The sequence below is a fragment of the Nelumbo nucifera genome, chromosome 8 (genome assembly GCF_055504915.1).
Source record: "Nelumbo nucifera cultivar China Antique chromosome 8, China Antique-T2T, whole genome shotgun sequence".
Lineage (NCBI taxonomy): Eukaryota > Viridiplantae > Streptophyta > Magnoliopsida > Proteales > Nelumbonaceae > Nelumbo > Nelumbo nucifera.
The window spans coordinates 11,304,105-11,331,726 of NC_142656.1; the positions used below are offsets into that span (position 1 = coordinate 11,304,105).

The 27,622-nt window shown below is 37.0% G+C and overlaps 1 protein-coding gene across 2 annotated transcripts; it reads left to right on the forward strand.

The window, feature by feature from the left end:
• Nucleotides 1-4,454: 4,454 nt before the first annotated feature.
• On the forward strand, nt 4,455-27,586 carry LOC104592246 (beta-ketoacyl-[acyl-carrier-protein] synthase III A, chloroplastic-like). 2 transcript variants are annotated; one of them, XM_010251485.3, is made up of 8 exons: nt 4,455-5,181; nt 19,017-19,165; nt 19,565-19,701; nt 24,073-24,178; nt 24,278-24,396; nt 25,565-25,629; nt 25,755-25,977; nt 27,148-27,586. In XM_010251485.3, exons 1-8 carry the CDS (start codon nt 4,988-4,990, stop codon nt 27,367-27,369), a joined length of 1,215 nt encoding a protein of 404 aa, XP_010249787.1. In that variant the 5' UTR covers nt 4,455-4,987; the 3' UTR covers nt 27,370-27,586. The 2 variants fall into 2 exon arrangements, with proteins under 2 accessions (XP_010249787.1, XP_010249788.1); XM_010251486.3 differs by having other exon boundaries at nt 25,755-25,875.
• Nucleotides 27,587-27,622: the final 36 nt, after the last annotated feature.

The window sequence follows — 27,622 nt, forward strand, 5'->3', positions numbered from 1 at the left end:
CTGAACTGACAAGAAATACCATGGGCCCGGAACCAAACCAAACCCTATAAGGTTTGTAATCTTGGAACTAGAACTGAACTGATTGGGTATCGGGACAATTGGGTCCAACCCGATGGACCCAATTATAATAAACCTATGAGAAAAAGACAACAACTGAGTTCAACAATGGAGATCGACTTCAAACTCCCAATAGCCAAGTGCAACAATGGAGATCAATTTAAAATGAAAACTCTTAATGGCTTAATCCCAACAACTAAGTTCAACAATGGAGATTGATTTCAAATAAAACCCTTAATGGCTTAATCCCAATAGTCAAGTTCACTAGTAAAGAACTAAAGATCAACTATTAAAAAATAAGAAGAAATCAACTAGTAAAAACTGGAAAAAAAAATGAGAGAGAGATTAATGGAAGAGAAAGAAGATATCGGTGAGAGAGGAGACTGATGGCGATAGAAAAGAGACTGACAAGAGAGAATATACTAATGACGAGAGAGATGAGACCAACGAGAGAGGAGAGACATATTAACGGTAAGAGAAAATATTAGGTTGTCTCAACTGTAGCCCCTTTTCCTGTTTTCTAGCTGGCTTCGCTTTTGCCTTTCGAATGGAGAAGAAAACAAAAAAAAAATGGCTCATTTCGATAGGGTTTTGAATGAAACCCTAATGACCTTTTTGGACATATGTTGTTTAAATATGACATAATATATAATCTATTAACTATTATATATATTGTACATTTAATATTATATATATAATAAGGCTCGAGTGGTCCAAATCTGTTTAGGACATGGTGGACCTAGTTCTGAACCGATAATAATTGGGTCAATTTCTTAGGAACCGGAACCACCCCATCGGGATGAATTTTAGAATTAGAACTAGTCCAATTGATCTAAGTCCATCAAGTCAACCCTGACCCATTGACAACCTATACATTAGGGCGTTTGCTCTGTCTGACATTTGACGTCTTACGTTTGACGTCTGAAAGTGCAATAATTACATAAAGAGGTATATTGGTATTGGTGAACTTTCTTTCCTTTGAACTCTCAATGTATAGAGTGTTTTGAATTATGAAAAATGTCAAATATCCATTTTAACCCCGTATATGAGAAGTTTTGTTTGTGTTTTGAGGGTATCATTGGAAAACAACAAGTTGGAAGGTTCCTCTTTAAGTGATAAGAGATAAGTGGAAATGAACACCCATTTTCCTTTTCTCTCTCTCTCTCTCTCTCTCTCTCTCTCTCTCTCTCTCTATATATATATATATATATATAATTGGTCATGCCATGTCAGCATAGCTCTATTTTGAGAGAAGCTATTTATCTATTTTCTCTATTATTTGTATTTTTTTCTTATTTTCTTTTGTTCTAAAAATATAAAACAATAATCAGTGCTTATCTTGATTAGATTAAACAACCAATGAGATGCACTTTCCCACAACTTAAATAATCTCTTCTCCTAAAATTTATCCTAAACTACCTCCCCCAGTTTCTCCAAAATTATCTCTAATTCCTATTTATCTTCTAAATGATCTCTAATTCCTATTTATCTCCAAAATTATCTCTAATTTAGTAGAGAGTTTCTCTCATAAATGATCTCTAATTCCTATTTATCCTCTCCCCTACTTTTTATCTATATCTATCTAAAGAAATTTTGGATTACAAATTTTAATAATTATTTAAATATTCTAAGAAAATTATATAATAACTTTAAAATATTTATTGAAAACACAAAAGATAATTTTATATTTTTATAAAATATATCACAAAATTAAGTACTAACAATTTAAATTATGTTTTTCTGGATGATCAATTTAAATGTTTTTCAAATATTTAATAATATGTAATATCTTTAAATAAATAAAATTCAAATAACAAAAAATTTTCAATATTTTTTAGATTATTTAAATATTTATCATAACTAGATTTTAAATAGTTAAAATAACAGAATTATGTAATAAATTTAAAAAAGTTCTTCAAAGTAGAAAAATAATTATAACATAATATTGACATTAATAATAATTTAATATATTACAAAATTATATGGAATTATGTAATAATAGTATAGATTATGATTTTATGGATAATTAAATTCAATAAATAACTAATATTTTACATATTACTTAAGTATTTAAATAACTAAATATTTAACATAACTAGATTTTAAATAGACAAAATAAAGAAATTATGTAATAAATTTAAACAAATTATGAAAAGTAGAAAAATAATTATAACATAATATTGAAATTAATAATAATTTAATATTTTAACATAATAATGTAAATAACTAATTTGTATTCGAGAAAATAACTTTAAAAAAAATATTTATTAATAATAATTTTAAACTCTTAATTTGTATTTCTTATATAATTATATAAAAATTAATATTTATTGTATTTAAGTAATTATTTATTGTTTTTTGTGATAAATTTATTTTCAATGGTTATGTATAAATTTATTTTATTTTGTTATTTAACAAAAAACTTTCAATAATTATTGGATATTAAACTACTATTATTGAAAATTTTAAATTTAATTTATTGTATTTATTATATTTTTGTTATAACTTATTGATTAATATTTGTTAGAGATTAAACTATTATTTGAGATTATACTATATATTGACTAAGTTAATATATTTTTAGAACTTATTGTATCTTTTTATTATCAATATATTTTCAATAATTGTGTATTTTCACTATAAATTTTCAATAATTATTGGAGATTAAACTATTGTTATTTATCAGAGATGATACTAATAATTTATGTGGAATTATGAGTGTTCATGAGTTGGTTTATTTCGGTTGTAGGCTATTTGGCCAACCAAATTGACCTAATTAGGTTGGGGAGTTGGTCAGCTAAAACTGACATTTTGTGAAAACTGACACACTCAAGTTGTATTGGTTTGGGTCGATTTTTTGGTTTGACCAGTCGGTTCAAAGATTTAAACTTAAAAATTATAGTGCAATTATTAAAAAATAAATTTAAGAATTAGATTTATGATATAAAACAGTTTAGACTAAGAAATATGGGAAATGTCTCACTTTTCTATGTTAAAAATTATATTTAAAATATAAAATATTAATATATATCCATGGTTAGGTCATTTGATTTTGGTTGGTTTACAAATGGCCAAAGTGAAATTGATCCAACTTGGTCGAATTGGGAAATTTTTGAACCAAAGCCGACCTAAAATACTAGAGAACCGACCAACTTGGGTTGAGTTGATCAGGTTGGTCGGTTTCATTAGTTTGATGAATAAACCTAACTAAAATTAATTATTGTTTTTTTTGTATTATAAAAAATTTATTAAAAGTAGTATATAAAATATGTAATTATTAATTATTTAAAAAGTTGAAAATATAAAACAAATTTATACTCTTATGTGATTGATTCTATTAGTGTCATTTACTATAGCACATCTTATAGTTTTACATATTTACTTAACCCTACCTTATGGTTTTCATTTTATTAAAACATCTTATATATTTTACAACTTATTTACTTAATCAACCTTTCATCAAGGAGTGCTTGTTTTGCCATTAGGTCCATGATTTTTTATTTTAAAAATACCCTTAACACTTTTTTATACAGAAAATAAAATTAACCAAATATACCCAATGGAGTGGTTGTTCGTGTCTTATAAAGGGCAAAAATGGTATTTTTATATTTATTTATTTTTTATTAAATTTATTTAAATAAACATTACGGTCAACACTGCCATTTTCTACTATCATCTAATGGAAGATTGATTAAATCCATTGCAAATTATAAGTGGTGTTTTAGTAAAATTTTAACTATAGGGTAGATTTTAGTAAATCTATTAAACTATAAAGGGTATTTTAGTAAATAACACTTTTCATTAATTAACTTCTGCTGATGCATGGGTTCCCGCTAGTAAAGTTATAAAATTTCTCTAACCCTATGTTTGGTTTGAAGGAAAAAAGTAGGAAAAGGGAGGGAAATGTAGGGAAACCTATACAAAGTCTCTTTAAAATTAATGGAAAGGGGTTAATAAGTCCCTTTACCCCCAAATCAAGTAAGGTTTAAGACCTTTTTAGAAAACTCCCGGGAGGTTTAAGGGAATTACCCTTTATGAAAAGTATATTTAGCCAAAATGCATACAAAAAGCACAAAATAATCCAAAATAAATTTATACTTCACTTTGTAGATTTGCTTTTAATTTCAAGAAATCTACTTTCCAAAAAGCACATTTAATCAAACCTCGACACACCTACTTTCAAAAAGCTTATTCAAAGTAGAGCGGTTGGGGTTTGGGAGTTGTCTGTTGGGGAGTGGGGACTCAGATCAGATGAAGAGTTATGGTTGCAGGACCCATCGGTCCTCGAGATTGCCGATCATCCAATTATATCTTGACAACTGGATAGAAAAAAAACCAGAACCCGGCCACCCACCCACGCCGCTTCCCTTTTCTTCTCTGAATCGCCCCATCAACCCATCCGCCCAGACCGCTGAGCGCGAGCGTTAATACCAATATCAGCACACGGATCCTCTTTCATAGATCTCTGGCTTCAGGGAGAGACCGCTGGTTTCCCATCTATAAGTAGCCTCGAAATTCGAAAACCTGCCCTCAGCCCTGGATTTCCGTCAATCCGTTCTCTTCGTCAACAGGGTAGCTCGCTCAGGTCACCGATTCTTAAGTCACAGAAAGAACAACACAGCCCGTGCGGCCTTGGTGCCTGAAACGGTGATGGAAGAGTATCTCAAGTGCTATTAAGCCTTTTTTAATCCAATGCATTGGAGTTTCCTCCCCTTGAGTTGCTGTTACAGTCCATCTCCTTCGGACCCTCCGGAGATTCGAGAAAGTATCAACTGTGTATCTCTGCTTCTCATTCCCTTCTTCTGTTTCTCTCCCTTTGACATTTCTGTTATCCAGAGATCTTGAGCTATCTCTTCTTCTGCTTCCCCTTGTGCAACTGTTCTCCCTCCCTCCTCTCTGAGCTCTTGCTGTATCTGCGTGCTTGCTGTAAATGGCCAATGCATCTGGCTTCATTTCTTCTCCTATTCCAAGTCTTAGACGGAAAAGTCTGCCTTCTTTCGGCGTTTCTCGATCTGGGTTCTGCCCATTTGAGAGGATTATTATAAGGGTACTTAGCTGTAGCGCTGTTGAAGGCGTAGAGAAGCATGCTTCTGCGGTTTCCCCTTCTGAATCTCGAGTGCCAAGGTGCGTTTTTCTTCTGTTTATTTTTAGGTCCTCGTTGGTTAAGAATTTATAACCATGTTAGTTTACAATAGACGTTGTAGATATTTCTGCATCCCATAAAAAAGAAAGTAAAGTTATTGTCACCATATGGCTTTGAGTAGAGAAGTATTGACTAGAACTTATTGGTCACTTGTTTTAGTGCCACTGATGTCGTCATGCACTTTTATGGAGGAATTCTGATAGATGACTGCTTTTGTTAAAGGGGATTTCAGCTTTCTTTTGAACCTACAAATGTTATATTGCTTGCTGGTTTGCTTTACTTGGGAGTTTCCCTGAAAATTGTATTTGATTTTGATTACGGATCTAGATCTACAAAAGCTGCTCCTTTTGAGGCATGGAGTGGGGTTATCCTTTGTATTAGTTCAATTACAAGTTTACTTCTTTCATTTGTATTTATTTTGCTGAAGTTTAGTTCAATTTCAAGTTTACTTCATTTATGCTTATTTTGATGGAAGCGCTGTTCTGCATTTGAAGTGTACATGACTCTTTGATGGAAAGTCCTTGTGTAAGTACTTTATCTCTGAATAACTGTTTGGAGCTCAAATTTAGGACTCCTTTGGAAGGGGTTAAGCGTAAGTTGAACCGCTTAACAATTGTAAAAGGTGTAACAACTGAAAACAGTTAAGCAATGTTTGGTTAGCAATTAGATTCTTTTGTCGTTAAGAAGATGCCATGGCTTAAAAGGAATCTAATTGAAAGAAAAGAAGCCCCCCAAAAAGGACATTTTTTGTCATTATACAAAAAAATTTAAAAGGAAAAACATGGGGAGCTGGGCTTAAGCTACAAAAAGAAGCTTAAGGTGAGATCCAGGCCCCATTTGAGAGAGTTTAACCTTTGGTTGAGCTGTTTCAGTTGAGCTGCTTTGAAGAAACCACTAAAAGAAACTCCAATGGAGAGCCATGTAAGAGGTTGAAAGATAGTTTTGGCTCTCTGGATTTTCACCAAACCTTGCTTAATGCTTGTAAGCTCTCCAAGTGGGCACTACCATCCAAATTGGCTTTTTTTTTTGTCTGGTCAGCGGTGCTGGATAAGATTTTGACCAGGGATAATCTAGTCAAAAGAGGCTAGAGCTGGTGGACATGGGATTTCCCATGTGTACTGGTTTTGTGGAAACTTCTAGTCATCTGTTGCTTCATTGTGATTTTGTCTACTGTATTTGAGTAAGACTATTGCAGTTTTTTGGAGTGAAACTGTGTTTCCTGGATGGTGTGAAGGAATTCTTAGGAGCTTGGTACATAAGGGGACTAAGCAAAGCTGGAAAAGTAGTTTGGGACATCCTCAACAGTTTTCTTGGCAGTATGGTGTGACAGAAATAACAGAATTTTTTAAGGGTGTCAGAGAACAAATGAAGAGGTGTGAAAGAAATGGCAAACCACTCTCTATTCAGAAATAGACACACAACTTCTTTTTTTTATCAAGATTTTCTTTTTGTAAGAAATAAATAGTTGTTTTGTTATTTTTAAGTTGGGTGTATTGGGTCTGTTTCCTTCCTGGTATAGAATCTCATTGTACAGGGTTTTGTATTTGATTTCCTTTTGAATGAATTACCATACCTTATTCTTCCAAAAAAAAGTGGACACCACCTTGCAGAAAAAGCAGCAATGTGAAATCTCTTCAGTCAATGGGGTTGTAGGGTCTGCCTTTCTTTCTTTATCCCAATAACGTATTTGCAGTCTTCTCTAACTCCTAGTTATGTGGGACTGTTAACACCGGTGACCGGTGACAATCTTAGAAAGAATAAGAGAAGAATCAGAACTAGAAAGAATCGAGATGGAAAAGAGGTTCATAGTAGTTGGCTCAAAGACCTTTGAACTAGAAAGAAGAAGTGGCAATCAAGAAGACAAGATTGTAGTGATAGAAAGAGGAAGGGGAGCTTGGTCACGAATCCTTCTGCTGCAGGCGGATCTCCAATGGACCGAGACATTCATCCAAGAAATCGTGAAAAAGCAGTGAAGACACTTTGCGGACAACAAGAGAGTGACCAAAGGAAGAGTCCTTTCTTTACAACTCAAAGAAAATAGTTGGGGTAGATTTGTTTGTCTAAGTAGTTGGGAAAAATCAGAAAGGCCAAGAAGTATTTGTATTCCTGAAGAACCAACCAATGGAGGTTGGAGGACTTTTTTATAGTTGTTAAACTACTTTTGTACCAATAGACCGGTCCCTGGTACCAAAGACCTCTCGCTGAATCTCTTTCCCCCCTAGAACCCAAAAATAGGATCATCAGGGCAGGAGGTTCAGCTTTCATTGTCGTCCATCGCAACAAACCCTTCAGAAATTTGAAATTTGCATTTGTCTGCACTTAGCCTCATCCCTTAAGCTAGAAAGAAGTAGAACTAGGCTTGTCTGCAAATTTGCACTTTGACGCCCTGTTGGTGCTTTTCCCGTCTGAAGACAATAGAGCAGTGGGTTTTGCCCCTACAGAAGAGCTGGTTTGGGCTTGGGTGAAACAGGACTTAGTTCCGGTTTACAGCGATTGGGTAAAGTTAGAAAGGTGGTGACTGACGGTAAATGCAGCCCCAGACTCCCTGAGATTCAATGGTTGGGTAAGGATAAGAGGTCTCCCTTTCCACCTTTGGACGAAGGAGACTTTCTCGTTGATAGGAGATTTATGCGGTGGCTTGAAGGATTTAGATCTTGATTCGTTGAACCACACCAACTTGAGCTTTGCCATAATCAAAGTAAGAAACTGGGGAATCCATGCTATTCCCAAATCAGTACCCCACCTTGACAGAAATGTCCGGTTCTACCTCTCCTTGGAGACGGAGAAGGCAAACAAGTTCCCTCCCCCATAGACTGAGTCAACTCGCTCTAATGACAAACTACCGTGTGGCAATCTCTCCCTTATTGTTTAAATGCGTGATAGTTCAAGCAGGAGCCATAAGAAAGAAGTTAAGTCGGTGGTGGGACTCAGAGCATAAACTCAGGTGGGAAGTTTACCTTTAAAGGCTAGAGAGGAGCAGGTGTTTAAAAAGAAGGCTGATTCTGGAAAGGTTCGATATCCCTTTAGAAAGGTGTCCAATTTTTCAAAGAACCCCCCCCCCCCCCCAAGACCCAGGCTCCAAAGCCCGACCCGAACTCCAACAGGTTTAAAGTTTTGGGCTGTCCACTAGAGGCCCATAACCCTCCTTTGCACTTGGACCCTTCCCTCTCGAGCCCACCGGAGACTCCCTCTTTCTTTGGGCAACCAGTGCCTGAGACCCCCCAGCTTGGGTCGATAAAAAGGAAATGCTTTCAGAGCTCCAACCCCTTCAACCAGCTCTAATGGCTCTTCTGGCTATGAAGAAGATGATTCAGGGGACGATAACAGCCCCTATGCAATAGAAAGCGAAGCAGATCCTCAAGAGAAAGCGCTTGAAAGGGCACAAAAACTTTTTGCAGGGAAGGAAATCTGGGGAAGTGTGGAGATTCTAGAACAAACCCAACCGATCAATCTAGAGTACGGGAAATTTTCAGACTCGGACAGCCTCATTTGTAGACAAGGAAGAGAATCACCAGCTTGCTCTCCCAACTCTTGCCACACCAGCCTTCCGTCTCCCAGGACCTCTTCCGCCCCATTTGCTTCAGGTTCTCTTACCCCCAAGTTTCTGAACATTCTAAAACCTCTCATCATTTTTCGTCTCTCTTGTCTTTCAGGTTCGAATGGAGAGCTGTCCCACCTAGAGAAAGTGGAAGATCATCAGATAACTATGCCAAATAGCTTTGGAAGAAAGGTTTCATAGGATCTAGAAAGAGCAAAAATAAACGATAAAAAATAATTAGTTCACTAGGGATTGAAAGAAGAGGGCAAACTGGAGAAAAACAGGGGCTAGGAGAGAAAGATCACGCCAAAAACAAGGGAACACAGGAAAAGAGAGAAAAAAGGGACCTAAAAGGGAACTCAAAAGGCTACAATGGGATTTAATGGATCGGAACTCAGGGGACAATAGAGTGAATAAGGGAATTTCCATAATGGAAATTGATAGAGGAGATTTCTCAGTCTCAGTCTTATTCACCAATACAAAAGACGGGTTCAATTGGATTCTAACAGGGTGTATGGTCCCAAATCCCCAGAGAGAGAGAGAGAGAGAGAGAGAGAGAGAGAGAGAGAGAGATTCTGGGAGGAATTAGACTCTTTGCATGAGGATGAAGGAATTCCTTGGTGTGTAGCAGGAGACTCTAATGTAATAAGGTTCAGCCAAGAACACTCCAATGGTATAGCTCCAACAAGAAGCTTGAGAAAATTTTCCAGCTTCATTTCCAGATATAACCTTTGTGACATTCCTCTCAAGAATGGTCAATATCCCTGGTTAAATATGCAGGAAATCACAGTTAGCTGCAGACTTAATAGGTTTCTTTTATCCCAGGACTGGGTGGAAAGATTTCCCAACCTAACCCAAGACATTTGTCATCGTTGTAATTCAGACCATTGGCCCATTAAGCTGAACACTGACCTAATTACAAGAGGAAAGCCCCCTTTTAGACTAGAAAAATGGTGGACCTCTCACAAGGATTTTAAGAAGCTGGTAGCTGGTTGGTGGGAGGAGTGTGAAGTAGAGGGATGGGCTGGATTCAGGCTTTTACAAAAATTAAAATTCCTGAATAGGAAGTTGAAATCTTGGGGAAAAGAACAATATAGAGCCTTTGAAGATGAGAAAAGGAGGATGCTCACAGAATTGGATGAATTAGATGTAAAAGAGCAAAATGGCACTTTAGATGAATTTGGCAGAAGAAATCTTGGGAAAAGGTAGTCAGAAAGGAGGAAATTTATTGGAGGCAGAGGTCAAGAGTGAGATGGCTGAAAGAAGGAGACAACAATTCCAGATTTTTCCATGGTTATTCTTCAGGAAGACATAGGAAAAACTTCATATCCAAAATAACAGTGAACCAAAGAGAAGTGGAAAGTTCTGAAGAAATCACAGAAGCCTTCCTCTCCTACTTTAAGTGCCTATACTCTAAGGAAAGCCAGTGCAGATTCAGATTGAGCAGATGGGAAGGATCGACCTTGTTGTTAGACAAGAAAGCCTGGTTGAAAAGAAGCTTTGAACAAATAGAAATCAAAGAGGCAGTCTTCAGCATGGATGGAGATAGGGCACCTGCCCCAGATGGTTTCTCATTATTCTTCTTTCAAAAATATTGGGATATTGTTAAAGAAGACCTGCTAAAGTTTTTTAGGGAGTTTTACTCCTCTGCCATTGTAAACAAAGGCTTAAACTCAGCCTTTCTGTGCTTATTTCCAAAGAAAGGGGGAATTTTGGAAGTTAAGGACTTTAGGCCAATAAGTTTGGTAGGGTGTGTCTACAAAATTTTGGCGAAAGTTCTAGCAAGAAGACTGAAAGAAGTTCTAGGAGATCTGATTTCTCCAAATCAGCTTGTCTTTGTTAAAGGAAGACAAATAGTGGATAGTATTTTAATTGCAAATGAATGTGTAGAAGACAAAAAGGCTCTTGGGAAGCCAGGGGTACTAGTCAAGTTAGAGTGTTAGACCTTGAAAAGGCCTACGACAAGTTGACTGGGATTGTATCTTGGATTGCTTGAGATTGAGAGGCTTCGGCAGTAGATGGGTCAAGTGGATCAAAGGATGTATTGGTTCATCTTGGTTCTCAATGCTCCTAAATGGAGAGCCTAAGGGCTATTTCAAGGCTAGTTGAGGGCTTAGACAAGGTTGTCCACTTTCTCCTCTCCTTTTTACCCTGGTGGTGGATATCTTCAATTTTCTTTTTGGCAAAGCCAAACTACTAAGCTTGGTTAAGGGCTTTGAAGTGGGGGGAGATTTGGTTCAGATTTCTCATTTGCAATTTGTTGACGACATCATCTTATTCTTGGATGCTTCCTTGGAAAACATCTCTAATGTGGAAAGGGTAATTGAAGTTTTCGAATCAGTCACTGGGTTGAGGGTCAATTTTAGCAAAACCAGCATTGTACCCATAAACTCAGTTGAAGAGGATCTCCTAGAGATCTTCAAATCTGTACTGGACTATAAAATGGAAAACCTCACTATTTCCTATTTAGGAATGCCCCTTGGAGGCAACCCAAGAACCCTAAGCTTTTGGGGGCCAGTGGTGAAGTGTGAAAAGAAACTAGCTTCCTGGAAAAAAATGCTATCTATCAAAAGGGGGCAGGCTCATTCTCTTAAAGGCCTCTCTAGCAAAATTACCAATCTATTACCTTTCTGTCTTCCAAATTCCATCTAAAGTGAGAAACCTCTTAGAGAAAATCCAAAGAAACTTTCTTCGGGATGGAGGAGGGGAGAAAAGAAACCACTTGGTAAGTTGAGATCAAGTGAGTAAGCCGAAGGAGGAGGGAGGATTGGGAGTTGGACATCTAAAAGAGAAAAATACATCTCTCTTGAGCAAATGGCTGTGGAGATTTCCTATAAAGTCCAATGCTCTTTGGGCAGCTGTCATCTCTAGCAAATATGGAACAAGCACAAATGGGTGGGACAGTGATCTTCATTTGAACCAGGTAAAGAATTCAAATCCTTGGAAAGGTATAGCCTCTTCTCACTCTTCTTTCCTTCCTTTCATTAGACTTAAAGTGGGAAATGGTAATAAAATAAAATTCTGAAAAGATCTCTGGTGGGGGAACACCACCACCCTAGCAGAATCCTTCCCTAGAATCTTCAACCTTTCCTTAGACCAAGATTCAACTGTCTCCTCTTGTATCCTAGATATACCTGCCAATAACAACTTGAACCTGAACAGGGACATAGAGATTTCAGACCTTTTGGACCTCTTTCATACCATTAAAGAAGTCTACACTTCCCCTCATTCCATTGATACCCGAGTGTGGACTTGGACCCTCCACCCAAATGGTGATTTCTCTTCCAAATCTATGTTCAAGGCTCTAATTGCAGGTGAACAGAGTTCCTCTTTCCCTTTCAAGAAGATCTGGAGCAGTCATATTCTGTTAAGAGTCTGTTTCTTTGTTTGGGAAGCGTGCCTACAGAGAATAAATACCTGTGACCTTCAGAAAAAAGGTCTGGGAAGATCATATATTTGTCCTCATGCCTGTTTGCTTTGCCTAAGAGAAGGTGCATCAGCTGATCATCTACATATTCATTGCAATTTCTTTAAAAAGATCTGGTGTCATTTCTTAAACCTGACTGGATACAGTTGGGTCTTTCCAAAGCATATTCAGGAGTTTCTCCATCAGTGGCATGGTTCGGGCCTAAGCAGAAGAGGTAAATTGTACTGGCATACGGTGTCACATGCAGTATTGTGGGGAATTTGGGAGGAAAGAAACAGGCACTTATTTGACAACAAAAGCAGATCTCTTGAAGAACTAATCTCAGATATCTCCTTTCATTGTAATTTCTGGACTGTTAATTCTGAGCTGTTCCAAGGACTCTCTCTCAATGACCTTAACAGAAATATCCAAACAATCCTGTTTCTTCCAACCTACCCTCAACCAATCCAGAGAATACAGACACCGCATAATGAAGGAGGGATGACTTTAAACTTTGATGGAAGTGCTGCAGGCAATCCTGGTGTAGCTGGGATAGGGGGTATTTTGAGGGATGATCTGGGTAATATCTGTTGGGTTTTTAGTGGCCCAATAGGAAATGCCAACTCAACAAAGGCTGAAGTTATGGCTGCTCTCACTGGAATCAGAATAATAAAAAGATTGGGCATTCAGAACTTATCTGTTGGGTTTTTAGTGGCCCAATAGGTAATGCCAACTCAACAAAGGCTGAAGTTATGGCTGCTCTCACTGGAATCAGAATAATAAAAAGATTGGGCATTCAGAACTTATCTATTGTAGGAGATTCTGCTTATATTATCAAATGGCTGAAGGACAAGGAGGGGGGCCCTTGGAGGTTGAGTCATTGTCTGGCTGAGGCAAGAGACTCCTTGGAAAATATAAATGCAAACCTGCTGTGGATACCGAGGGAGTTGAATCATATCGCAGATGGATTATCTAAAATTGGAGCAAGAATAGAAAATCTATAGGCTTTCCCCCTTGTAATCCTTTTTTTTTTGCTGTTTGAGTTTTCGTTCTTCTGTGCAGTACATCTGCTCATGTTCTTCCTGCTGTTTTAATGAAACCAACCTTTACTCAAAAAAAAAAAAAAATCTTCCAAATGGCACCCAGTCAAATGGTTGAATGACAGTTACATCTAGTTCTCTGTATTTTCACTAATTGTTGATTCTAGGATTTCAATGCCTGTAAGTCTATTAAAGCCAAAAACCAGTGGTTGGATAGTCCCCTCAAATGCATGTTAGTAAGCATCAATTGTAAGTGACAGAGATGAGACAATTTAACAATCTAGAGTTTTCCATGTGAAAGCGTCTCATATATATGTATGTTGTATGCATGCATGCTTGTGTATATGCATACAAACATGCATTTGTCTACACATGAAGTGAGTGTTCATTTTTCAGTTTCCATTATCTGTAGACTGCAGGTAATTATGCTTCCAAGTTTTAGTCTTTGCATCCTTGGTGGTTGCCTTTTCTTAGTTTCTTTAGTTCATCTCAACTTGAAATGCAAGCCATGGTTTTCAAGGTGCCAAGCGAGGCTAGGTGACAGGGGGCGCCTTGTCGTGGACTCCTAGTCACCTAGGTGGTGGATTTTTTTAATGAATCCTAGGGTAATTCCCTAGGTTCCTAAGCAAGCAGCAACCATCTTTCACTAGAAATTATCTATAATCTTCATAAAAATGGTACAAACTTCATTTAAAAAATAAAAATTCAACATATTCATGAAAAATGGAAGAAATAAAAGAAATTTAAAAAAAAATAGAGGGGCTGAACCCCTATTTTTTCCTAGAAAAGATAGAGAAGAAAGTAATCAATATGTGTTGATTGGACAAAATTTTGAGTTCTTCCTTGCTTATCAGTGTATTCAAGAGTTCAAGACAGCATACATGTTGATTGAACCCTAACGAATAAGAAAATAATAAAAAGAAATTAATATTTTAACTCAAACTGAATAATTTAGTTTAGTAATGTTTGTTTTATGATTATAATCTCAAAAGTTAAGAGTAATACCTGTTTAGTAATCCCAGATATTTCAATGGCCAAGGAGCTACCAAGCAACAAAAAGTGTCTGCAATTTCATCTTCCTCCTTCCCCTCCAAAGTTTAAGTGAGAATCCTTTCAAGTTTAAAGGTGATTCAGAGTTATGTCAGTGGGGTCTGGTGACTATCTTGTTAAAGGATATGGTGGGTGGGTTAACATGTAATAAGGGAAATCAGAAGGATAGCAAGAGAGGTTGAGGCCACTTTTAAGTGGGTTAACAAGTCAAGAAATGCACTGGCAAGCTCCTTAGCCAAGCAAGGGGCAACTAGGGAGCAACTTTTATGGGATAAGATGTACTCATAAGATTATTGTGTATTTGGCTTGGGTTGAGAGTCTTGATACTATTTAATTTCTAATTAATCAAAGTTTCTGGTTATCTATAAAAAAAGGATATGGTGGGTAAGGTGTAGTTGTGTTGGAGAAAAGTTTGGGGCTTTAGATTTTAAGAATTGACTTGTATTCTTTGGTTGGGAGTGTAGGTTTGTTCTGTTAGGGTCTGTGTTGGTGGGGTTTGGAGTTAGGGTTTTTGTCAGTTCCTTTTTATGTTTTCTTGAGGGCCTTGTGTTGGTGGAAATTTCTGTTTGGGTAGTGTACTAGTGTTGGTGTGGATGGTTGTTGTTTGGTTGTATATGGGTTGGTTATACCTTATCAAATATGATTGACTGATTGTATCCTTTTTCCTTTTATAAATAAAGATTCATTTTCCTTTTTTTCCGATCAATAACAGAATTTCATTGGAATTAATTAGGAGGTATTACAATCAAACAGAGGGAGGTAAACTGTCTTAACTTCCCCACAAGCAAAAAACAGAATTAGAAAGAAGCCCAAAACAATGAATCCCTATACACCCCTTGCTTAGCTAGCCCGTCAGCAAAGGCATTTGCAGTTCTTTTAACCCAGCTGTACTTAACTTCAATATCCTTTGCCAGCCATTTAAAATTTTTCCTCTCATTGTTGTATTTCCACAAACCAGGCTTGTCTTCCTTTAACCAACTTACTACTATCTCCAAATCTCCTTCAAGAATCAGTCTCCTAATATCCAGTTCTCTTGCTCTTTGGATCCCTTCCAGGGCTGCTGATATCTCAGCCCTGAGAGGGTCACCCTCTCCAATTGGACCAGAGAAAAGGGCTATAGTATTTCCTTCCTCATTTCTGAAAACCCCTCCAATTCCTGATTGTTCTGGATTCCCAATGCTGCTGCCATCAAAGTTTAACTTTATATACCCAGCAGAAGGGGTGATCCAAGAAGGACTAATGACCCTCTTGACCTGGACTGATTTTGCTATTTCTTTCCAATTTCTCAACAAAACATCCACAGAAAAGTCTGAAGACAAATCCATGGATTTCAGCCAGTGCACTACCCTTAAGTGGATCATCTCCATGAAGTTCTCAGCTTCCCTCTCCTTTTCCGAGAAGATTCTGGAGTTTCTTTCTTCCCACAAAGACCCAACATACAGCAGTCCTAACACTCCACTTGATCCTACCCCTCTTTGCAGGCCAACTGAAAAAAGATAGGGAAAATAAACTCTGCACATTCGGAGGGGGGGATCCAGCTACACTCAAAGATGGACAAAGCCCAAGCCCAAATAGATGTTGCATGATGACAAGGCATTAATAAGTGGTATCCAGTCTCTCTATCAGCTTTGCAAAGAACACACCTGTGTGGGGATAGACAATTCTTGGGTATTTTTCTTTGAAGAAGATCACAGGTGTTGATTCTTTCCAAAAAGGTTTCCCAGCAAAAATTCCCAACCCGAGGTGGAATAGGCTTGCACCAAATTTCTTTAACAGGGATAAATTAGCTTTTGTGACTAGTCTCTATGATATTATTTTTGAAGTGTTGACTCTCTCTGGCTTAGAGAGGTTTTAATTCAATCATGTCCCCCCTTAAGGTGCTTTTGTGAAAGGTTTGTTTATAAGGTGGATTTAGAGAAGGCTATGATCATGTAGGTTGGTAGCTTCTTAAATGGAATAAGATGGGATTTGAGGATCATTGGATCAAATGGATTTCAGGGCGTTCTGCTTCAATTCTCCACCTTGTTGAATAGGTCTATCAAAAGGTTTCTTCAAGGCATTTTGAGGTATTAGAGAAGGGGATCCTTTCTCTGTCCTTCTCCCCCTTTCCCCCTTGTTATTCATCCTTGTGGTAGAAATTTGAAGTTGTCTCCTCCAAAAAGCTTATGGAAGAGGATTAGGTGGTCTTTAAATTCAAAAATCATATTGGTTATGATTAATGGATTAATCTCATAAAAAGTTGGTGGAATGTTTGGTTTCATTAAGTTTTGAATGTTTGAATTGATTGGTATAGTGATTGGTTGTTTTCCATGAGCCCATGATTGCGTTGAAGACAATCAACATGAATGTCATACTCCAATAAAGTACTGCAGTCCAGTACTTGAAGAGAAGGATTTCTACCTAGTTGGTTGATTTGGACCTATGGTCTACTTTCTCACCATGTATTCTGAAACTAATAGTGGCTGAAACTGGACTATAGTTAGTGTTGAGGTTTTTTAATCATATGATTCTTGATGGAAAATAATATATTAATTTTATAAATCCTGTCACCATGTTTTTGTTTAATTTTAGTCTTATAATTTTTCAGCCTAGCTACTTTTAGTTATTAAAAAGGCAAATTAATTTGGTTCAATGAAACTTTTAATTCACTGCTTTGTATGATGAAGTTCCCACAATAGAGTTCATGTTTTACTTTTATAGAGTGGTCCTTTGTCATGTCACTTCCTCTTTGTGTGCTGTTATATGATGGATGTAAGGTTGAATCAGAGTGAGGAAATCTTATAATGCTTGGTAATGTTCCATGGGGTAAGGGACTAATTGGTGTCCTGCTGATTCAATATTGTGTCAGTATCTGTTTGTTATCATTCTCACTCACATACAATTACTGTTGTTTAGTGATGATTCAATTTTTATATTTGTCTTTGTTGCCTTTTTCTCTACTGATGACTAAGGTTGATTTCTGCTTTAAGTTTCTACTGATGACTAAGGTTTATTTTTTTCTATCACCAAAGAAAATGAAAATAACTAAATAAGTGGTAAAATCAAGGAAGAAAAAATGACAAATAAAACAAAAGGAGGCTCATTACCTGGCAAGGGAATTTAGAACCACTTCCCAATGGATCAAAAGATCAGCAAATGGTTTTCAGTTATTTTGAGGGGCTATATCATAATGATTGCTGTAGATTGATAAGAATGGGGTTTAGGTTCCAGATTACTAGGTGCCGAGATGGGATGAGCTCTCCATAGAATGCACCCCACAGCCCATCCCTCCTGTGAATTGGGAACATCTCCCCATGACAAGCAAGGGAGATGTTCCCAATGCCCGAGGGGGATGGGCTGTGGGGAACCTGTGGGGCATGCTCTGTGGGGAGCCCACATAATGATTGCTGTAGATTGATAAGAATGGGATTTAGGTTCCAGATTACTAGGTGCCGAGATGGGATGAGCTCCCCATAGAATGCACCCCACAGCCCATCCCTCCTATGAATTGGGAACATCTCCCCATGACAAGCAAGGGAGATGTTCCCAATGCCCGAGGGGGAAGGGCTGTGGGGAACCTGTGGGGCATGCTCTGTGGCGAGCCCATCCAAACTCCTAGGTGCCTGCCTAGCTCACAAGTCACAAGGCATGCACCTCATTGTAAATTTGTAGTATTATTACTATATTACTATGGCTGCATTTTATTAATGTGTTTTGATACGTCATATCAATATCATATATATTATTTATGATTTATTCTAGGATTTTACTATTTAAAGGATAACACAAGATTTAATGATTCTGAGAAAAGAAGACAAAGCAGAGAGAGATAAAAGAGGATTCTTATTTTTTCTACAATTATTTTCTCTCTAAAATTGAATAAAATAGGGGATCCACCTCTTGTTTTCTTCCTTTTTATTACTTTTTCTCTTTTAAATTTTTATTAGTATATTAGTTGTAGTAATTCTTCAACATGTAATTTTTCTATTAAATACTTATTTTATATTAGATTTGTGTTTGAAATTTTAAAGTTAATAGATTTAAAATGCTATTCTCCTTCAAATAATGATGATTTACCATGTATTTTGATTTTTGAGAGGAAATCTAATGTTGTAGAAAAAAGCATTGCTAATTTTCAATTTGTGTGCATGCTTATTGGTATATAAAATTAGTGAGTTAAGTGACTAGGCACTCCACTGTCACTTGGAATTGCTTATACACCTCGACAGTGATGACATCTTGTGAGCTTTTTAATCTTGTCTGTCTTTTGGCCAGCTCATTACATTACTGTTTTGATTTCTTGTTCAAGTTGGCCAGATTTGCACTGCTTTGCTTAAGTGTAATGTTTTCTTATATTCTATGTGAGCTGTTGTTGAAAAATAATAATTTCATGTCAAGGTGTTAAAGTTGTTACGACACATGCACCACAATGTAGGGAAATATAAGGAGAAAACACTAGTAAAAGATGACTATTTACGCATGCAAAGTGCCAATTCTTGAAAATAAAAAAGTTTCACATTATCCTTACCAAAAAAGAAATGTTTCATTTTTTAATGACTGATATTTATGTCAAATTCTATTTTCTTTGTAACTATCCTGAATTCCATAATTTGCAAATGGAAATAGGGATTGGCTAGGCCCATTTAAGCCACCTAGGCTATGGGGGCAATGCATGTCACTGGAACCTATTAATTTAATTGTTTAGAAAGAACTGGAAATTCCTTTTTAGGGCCGAAAATGTTTCTTTTAAGTAAAGTTATTCTTTTAAATTTCTATGTTTGACAAGTGCTTCCCATCCCACAGATTTGTAAATAAAGGTTGCAAGCTGGTTGGATGTGGATCTGCAACACCAAACCTTATGATTTCCAATGATGATCTTGCAAAAATTGTCGAAACTTCTGATGAATGGATATCTGTTCGAACTGGCATTCGTAATCGACGAGTTCTTTCAGGTAATCTCCTTCTTCATGAAGCTCATTTATAAAGATAAGAAAAATGTGTTGGTAGTGTGGTTGAAGCTTTCCAAGCTTGCAGGGGGTGTAAGGATGTCATTAGTTATTTTTAACCAGGTAGAATATTTAAACCAGATATCAGTCTGATGCATGGTTGAACCACTTGTATGTGTATTCTGCTGTTGAGTCCCTTAGATGCATGGAACACATTTCTCCTGAATGTTTGGAATTGGAGTTGGTGGTATTTATGAAGAAACTTTCCTAATTCATTCTACTGATAAAAAAAAAGACTTTCCTAGTTCATTATTTAATTGATTTAGTTGATGAATTATTTTTCTGTTAGGTCATTGTACCCCTGTAAATATATACCCATATCTGGTTTTACTTATGTCTTGGTAGGGAAAGATAGATTGACAGGGTTGGCCGTGGAGGCAGCAAAGAAAGCTCTTCAGATGGCTGAAGTTGATCCTGACGATGTGGACCTAGTTTTGATGTGCACATCTACTCCGGATGATCTTTTTGGCAGTGCACCTCAGGTATGAAGCTATTGTTTTAGGGCATCATAAAATTAATCAAAGACACATAAATAAAAAATGAAATTGTAGTTGTTGTTTTGCTCCTAATATATGCTTCATGTCAACTAGCTTATGTAAGAAAAAACATTTCTCATTGTCCATCAGTGTAATCAAAGTGTCCATGTGATGCTGAGATGGTAGGGTTCCTTGGATAGCCAAAATTTGGATTATATTATCTCTGTCCAAAAAAGTTGCCCCCTTAATTATATATAATTAATATTATCTAAATTACCCTTTTCTGAGAGCAGCCACTTTGTGCAAAAAAGAAAAAAAAATGTGCAAAAGGTTAGGTTCATATCCAGTCTACCCCTTTCAAGACCCCAAATTCTTTGAAGAATGATAAAGTAATTCATTAAAATTGTTTCCAAAACTGTATTCAGGAAACAATGTGCACCCTGTCAGCAAAACAAAAAAAAAGGCAGATCCATCATTGGGTAATGGCACTTACCCTTCTTTCCTAGATGAGGGCAGAACTTCAGACACAGGAAAAGGGGATGAGGAACTTTATTGTGAGCTGCTTGATTGATCGATTGAGATTAAGTAGTTTCATTGCATAATGGAGTTGTTGATAGACTCCTGAGCTCAAATATGGTAAGGATTTGGGTGGGCATGGTGCAAACATGGCATGGCATCCATGTACAGCCGTACAGGTATCTGGGAGAGAACTTTCTATGTTTGTCACAAGATGGGGAAGAGAAGAGAAAGCATCTAAACCACATATGTGATTTCCCTAAGTTATGTGATTTGCAGTTGGCCTTAATTTATTTCATTAATTTATAATGAAAATATGGATGTCATAATTTAATCAGCTTAGATATTTTTCTGTCTTTTCTTTGTTTTTTGTTTTCTTTCTTATTTTCCCTTTCTTCTTTCCTTTTCTCTTCTTGAGTATACACAGTTTCTTTTATTTTCTTTGCACCAGCTTGAGCCTAGGGACTCTAGATTGCTGCTTTTCAGTCAGTGCCTACCTAGAAACTGATAAAAGTCATCACCAGTCTTGGAAATTGATAAACCCAAGGGCCAGCCCCAATTAGCCTTCACCAACCAATTATGGCATTACTAACTTTCAACTCATATTATTTGAACCCCACTTTGCTGGAGCTGTATTCCATTTGCAATATTCTGGAGATTATGAAAGGAGAGAAACAGGAGGCTCTCTGAGGACAAATCCAGAAATATTAAAAGAATTGTTGCTGGTATAGGAAAGATGATAATGGACTATCTCATCACCCTTTTTTAGAAATGTATTTTCTTTTTTCTATTAATTAAAATTTTATTTTATTTTTAAGCTAAATGTGATTTGAACACCCATATATCTCATTTCCATTGATATTATCCCTGGCCAGTTCATTTTCCAAGGAATTTGCTGATCTTTGGATCCATTTCTCCATTTAGTTTTAGCATACTAGCATTTAATGCAGTTGCTGAGCTTCTAACCTCAATGATGGTCTGTCTACATTGTCAAGTGCTTGGTCTGTCTCCTACTTCTATCCAGTTACTACCTTAGAGTCCCCTTCTACCTTTGGGGTTCTATGCCCTAGATGTTGGCCCAATCTCATTCCATATCCTATCAGGCCTGAGCAAATCATTAGAATATCATCTTGATAGTTCAATCATTAGAATATCATCTTGATAGTTCTTGTATGTCCTCCTAGCTTCCTGGGTTTCCTAAACTGCACACTTGAAAATTTAACTTGATGCTGTTTTGAGATGGGAGATTCCATTCTTGGATGGCAGAAGTATGTCTTGTTGTAGAGGATAGATGATGTTGATGGCATTACACCATCCTCTAACAAAGTCATCTGTAAAGAAATAGTGATATTCCTCCTTTGTTTTCACCCCATGTACCAACCTAAATGTGATTTTATCAAAGGCTTCTACCACTTGCTATTTGCTAGAAAAAAAATTATAGCATTTTTCTATTGGTAATGGTGAACTTTGTTGATTTTTGAAAAAGGATTCCTGTTACAGTACAAAGTATGCCAAGCACCCCTCTTAGAATTTTGGGCTAGCATCATCAACCCAAACCCTTTATACAAGCATTTAGTTTATGTGACTCTCCAAGGAAATGACTCCTCAAAACTGCACTTTCAATTTATCCCTTGCCGAACTAGTTTATTTGCTAGGTTATTGGCTGATCTTTGTGCCCATATGAATGTTGCTTTCATCTCCCAAGCCAACTGTCATCTTTCTCTTACTGTATTCCTATAACCCAAGAGGCATTTTTGTTACTTGTAATCCACCTGAAAAAACTACTATTGAGCCCCCCTACCACCAACAGGCTTTTACAATGAATTGCCATGGCCAATAGGCCCAGAAAAGATTGCCAAAATGTTCCTTTGGGTATTTCTAATAACTCCACCCATACCTGACCAACCTGGTTACCTGAGCAGCTGCTATCAAAATTTTACTTGATCATAATCATATGAGAGGCTGGTGAGGTCCAACAAGGAAAGGAATGAGCCCTTGATGTAGATGATGATGCCACAATCTTTCCTCCCACACTGTCCATAGAACTGTAGCTCTGGTGCGTCTCCATAAGATTTTTCCCTTACCTTTTGGCAGCGAAAAGGAGGATGGCCTAAATGAGCTATCAATATGCTCCGGTGGTGTCCACCTGATGCCAAAATAAGGTCAAAAAAATAAAAACTACCAAATTCTAGAGATAAGAGGCTCCTTTTCCATAAATAGAGTATACTGTTCCATAGAATTCATGTCCATTTGTAGTTTCAATCTAGGACATGTACTCCATTGATATTGGCACGGTGGAGCTCCTTCCAAGGTCATGTTTTTTTGCTTGGACTGACTGCAGCAGTGGAAAAATGTCTTACCCGGGACAAATTGCTGCATAGGGGAATGACATTGGTTCGATACTGGTGTGTCTTTTGTTCAGAGGATTTGGAAACTGTCAATCATCTCTTGTTGCACTGTCTGAGTGCCTTCAGAATTTGGAGCATCCTACTGAATACTTTTGGATTGGTTGGCTGCTTTCCTCAATCCATTTGAGCCTTGGAGCTGGCAGATCAGTGGTGTTAGTAGGAGGGATAAAATTGTATGGAGGATGTTCCAGTGGTTCTATTTTGGTGTATATGGGAGGAAAAGGAATTCTCAAGTATTTGAGAGCACCTACGTTGATAGTCTAGTGTTGTTGAACAGAGATAAAGGAATTTGATCAAAAAAAAAAACAGAGATAAAGGAAAACTTTGTTCTTCATAAGGTGTTCAGGGGGCTGGGTTTCAACAGATCTTTTTGAAGATAAATAAAAAATAAAATTTACTGATAAAAAAAATCAAGAAAGAAGAAGGTACAACCAGTGTTTTAAAAGGCGTGGGAGGTGTACGCCTGGAGGCGCGCCTCCAGGCGAGGCGCTCCCAAAACGCCCTGAGGCGTATGCCAGAGGTGCTGACACCTCTGAGGCGTATGCCTCTTGCACTTTTTTCATGAGGCGTGCTAGAGGCATATGCCTCATGCGCCTCGTACACATCTGATATAAAAAGAAAAAAGAGAAAAACAGGAAAGGGAAGGGAAAGAAAAAGAAAGAGAAGAAAAAAAAGAGAAAATGATAGTAAGGGAAGAAAAGATTAGGGGGCTTACGCCTCCTCATGCACTTTATGCATCTTTATTCTTCTTAATATAAAAGTTGTTTATTAAAAATAAAGAAAAAATGAGATCCCCCCTTCCTCTTCATTCTCCTTCTAACCCCCCTCCTCTTAAGGAGGCTTACGCCTCTTGCGTTCTGAACTACACCTCACGCTTCTAGGTAGTGGAACGCCTCACGTCACGCCTCCGTGTTTTAAAACATTGGGTACAACATAGGTGATTTAAAAATCACCCAGCCCCAAAGAAGCAGCAATGCCAGCAAACACAACCAGCCCACAATCAACTGAAGAATTTAGTATAGATTTTTTTGATAGGAATGTTTTCTTTTCTTGTTAATTTCTTGCCAACAAGTTGTATGGTCCTATACATAAGGGTGTACTGTGTACATGGCCTATAGTTGTAACACATTTTGACTATATTATTACTATAATATCTTACTTTTAAAAAAATAAGTACTTCATTGATATTGTTTTCTATTTTTATTATAGTTTTTTTTTTATGTTCAATGTAGAATGTTGAGTTTCAGAATGGTTAGAAATGTGTATTACTGTATCAGTACGAATAACTCTTCTGTATGAGAAATAAAATGCCGGACTTCTGGAGCTCCATTGGATTATGTTGGTTGATTAAGATTTTTAACACCTGATTTAAATCTCATTTTCTTTCTTCTACATTCATCTTTCATATTGTAAGACCTCTGAAAAATCCATAATATGCTTCTCTTGACAACAGATCCAGAAAGCACTAGGTTGTAAAAGAAATCCTTTGGCCTATGACATTACAGCTGCATGTAGTGGGTTTGTATTGGGTCTTGTGTCAGCTGCTTGTCATATCAGAGGTATTCATTTTGTTTAGAGTAGTAATTTAGGTATATTATACTTTATTTCTAGCTCCTGCTCATGGTCTATACAATTAAGGTATGCTGGTTGAAATACAGGAGGTGGGTTTCAAAATGTTCTAGTAATTGGTGCTGATGCTCTTTCTCGATATGTTGATTGGACGGATAGAGGAACTTGTATTCTCTTTGGGGATGCTGCAGGTGCCGTATTAGTACAGGTACATGGTTTATTTTTTAGTTTTACTGGGCTTACTGTAAATTGGATACCTGTGATCTTATGCCTACTTAATGCTCAGGCATGGAATGACAAATCCCAAAGGGTTTATTTTGTTTTCATCATGTTTTCTGTTATTCTAGTCAGCTATCAAGGAGTTGGAATGTTAGGATCTATACCTGATAATTTGGTACCCTTCTCCTACTTCCTTTCTCTTTCATTGAAGGTTGAGACCACATCATTTTATTACCTATTCAATTCTTCCAGACAAATAAGACAAAGTCAATTCTGAAGCAAATACACCCATCCTATTTACACTCCCATGCATTTGCACCAGTGCAAAGAGATTCACACTGCAAACAAATTGACCCTAAATGGTTAACCTTTGGCCTTAATGAATGGCCTTGAGACATTAAGGATTTGCTTCGTCTGGAAGGCAAGAAGCACTTCCATCATGGGTCTCTCATGGTGGAAGTATTATACATGGAGATTTCTTCTTGTTGATTCCAAGCTATGAAACCATACCTGTACATGCCTAGTGTACCTGTACTGTATACTTACCAGATATGATACTGGATGCTGCGCGGATACTTCTAGGCTAACTCAATAGCATCAACACTTTTAAAATATGTACAGTGGTGTGTTTTAACAAATTATACTATAAAAATATCTGCACATGTTAGAAATTTAATTAAAATTTCCAATAAAAAATTTAATTAAATTTGGCAAGACATACATCTATAGAGATGATACTTAGCTTCAAAAATTAGATACAAATGTATGCTATAAGCATATCACATGGGATACCCTTACCAGTATCTGTCCAGAATTTTAGGAAAAGGAGAGTTGTATCCCTGTTCATATCCATGTCATGGTTCGTATCCATATCTGGGTATCATAGATTCCAAGTGATTTCCACCAAAGAAAAAAAAAAAAAGGAATTCCAAGTGACTTGGCTAACTATTGTGACTTGAAAATGCTTTGTATTCACCCATCTGTTGGCTCAAATTGTCTCTTGTTAGCATTAACAGTTTTACCTCTACTTGTGTGGCTTGATTTCTGGTGGAACAAGCAAGTTTTCATACTTGAGATTTCTTATGGAAAATGGACTTCGTTGTGTATATTTGAAAATGGACCATCACTTCTATGTTGATAGAATAACTGTTTTGCAGGCATGTGATGGCAGTGAGGATGGCTTATTTAGTTTCGACTTACATAGTGATGGGGAGGGCCGAAAGTATTGTTCTTGTCTTTTGGAAAAAGCAAATGAACTTGCCTTTATCCTTATATTTTTGCTGTTTTGGTTTTCACTATTTATTTTGCATTACATTTTTGACTTTTCTCAACTGGTTTATTATGCAGGTACTTAAATGCTATGGCGAGGGATGATGAAACTGATCATGTGCTGGGCTCCAATGGTTCAGTGGTGGACTTCCCTCCTAGACGGTCATCTTACTCCTGTATCCAGATGAATGGCAAAGAGGTATTCCGTTTTGCTGTTCGGTGTGTGCCACAGTCAATTGAGTCTGCCCTGGAAAAAGCTGGTCTCACGGGGTCTGACATTGATTGGTTATTGCTTCATCAGGTAATTTAGATAAATCTCCAAAAGTGAAATCTAGCACTTCTGGACCCAATTGATGCTGGACCAGACTTAGAAGGACTTTCTAGGATGAAGTTTAAGAGTTTTTGAGAGGAGAAACAACTTCTGAGAAATGCTAGTTTGATGGTACTTGCAAGAATATGAACAGAGTATAGGAGACAACACTAGTTAGGGTTAGAAAGAAGCATACATCAGAACTGTACCACTTGGAAAGGTGCCAGACAGCTAGTTTGCTAGCAAAGAAAGCATCTGGCTGGTTGTAGCAGAGACTTGGGATCAAATCCTGCCTTCACCCTAGTCTTTTTTTTTTTTTTTGGGGGGGGGGGGTTACCCCCGTTTTCACTCTAGATGAAAGAAAAAAAAAATCAGTGACATTACATATGTATAGCCCTTGGAGATGAATAATTCCTACTTGAACTAAGAAAAGAGAAAACTAAAGAGTTGCCCATACTAAAGCACGAAGAAAACTTTGAATCTTATTTTACTCATCCTATTGCCATAAACATTGAAACATAATTCAACCATAAAATTACCAAAATACACCTAAACATAAAATTTAAAAGTCCAAAAATATTATAAAACACCTTCTAAATCCCAATGTGATGTCCATATCACCAATACCCATGAAATATACGTGCAATAGTGTGACATCCCATTAATGTTGCATTGACACGGAAATGAGAATCAGAATCTGATACGTGTTCTGAAAACTCAGCAATACAAAAAAAAAAGGAACCCAGTGACATGTTGCAACATGTATATTATTGAATCAATTTATGAGTTTTATAGCATCTTATATCTGTAGGAAGAGTGTTTGATTTATGTTAATTATTTATTAACGTTCCATATGAAATATGGTAGTCATTATCTACATTAGCTGTCTGTTTATGTCAATTTTTTTTTTTTTAATAGGCATCCGTTTATGTCAAATGAGATTAAGAAAAAGGAAAAATTTCATGGAAGTGTGTCCCTCGAGAATCCATGCAGTGTTAAAATCTATAGCTTGTGTAATATGGGCCTTCATCCATTTAGTAGTCTATGCAACACTGCACCCAGGAGGGCTGTGCCAAGAGTTGGACTGATAGGCTATCCTTCAAATCAGTTTTCTTGACCTCCTTTCCTGAAGCTGTCTTAATGCAGATCTTGTTAATGCAGGCAAATCAAAGGATCATTGATGCTGTTGCAACACGTTTAGCAGTCCCACCAGACCGGGTTATTTCAAATTTGGCTAATTATGGCAATACTAGTGCTGCATCAATACCCCTGGCATTGGACGAAGCTGTTCGAAGTGGTATGGTGCGGTCCGGTCATACAATAGTGGCTGCAGGTTTCGGAGCTGGCCTTACTTGGGGTTCTGTGATTGTGAGATGGGGATAAGTCTTGCTGAGGCACATGGTAAGTGCAGGTGAAAGGCTAATTAGAAGAGAAAGATTGTAAACGGCAGTTGTTGAATTCCCAAGAAATTGATATGTATTTGCAAGAGATGGTGATAGCACCGTCTCTGTCTCTCCTCTGTTCTTTTGGATTTTGTAACTTTTTTGGCTTTGGCCATCTCAATAATTCAAGTCTTTCTCCCATCGCTGAGGCCTTTGACTTTATCGTCGTTTGATGCTTTACTACTATCATATGC

Coding starts and splice junctions, on each gene's coding strand:
- LOC104592246 (XM_010251485.3), top strand. CDS start 4,988: ATGGCCAATGCATCTGGCTTCATTTCTTCTCCTATTCCAAGTCTTAGA. Junction 5,182..19,016: donor TCTGAATCTCGAGTGCCAAG/GTGCGTTTTTCT, acceptor CCCATCCCACAG/ATTTGTAAATAAAGGTTGCA. Junction 24,179..24,277: donor AGCTGCTTGTCATATCAGAG/GTATTCATTTTG, acceptor GTTGAAATACAG/GAGGTGGGTTTCAAAATGTT.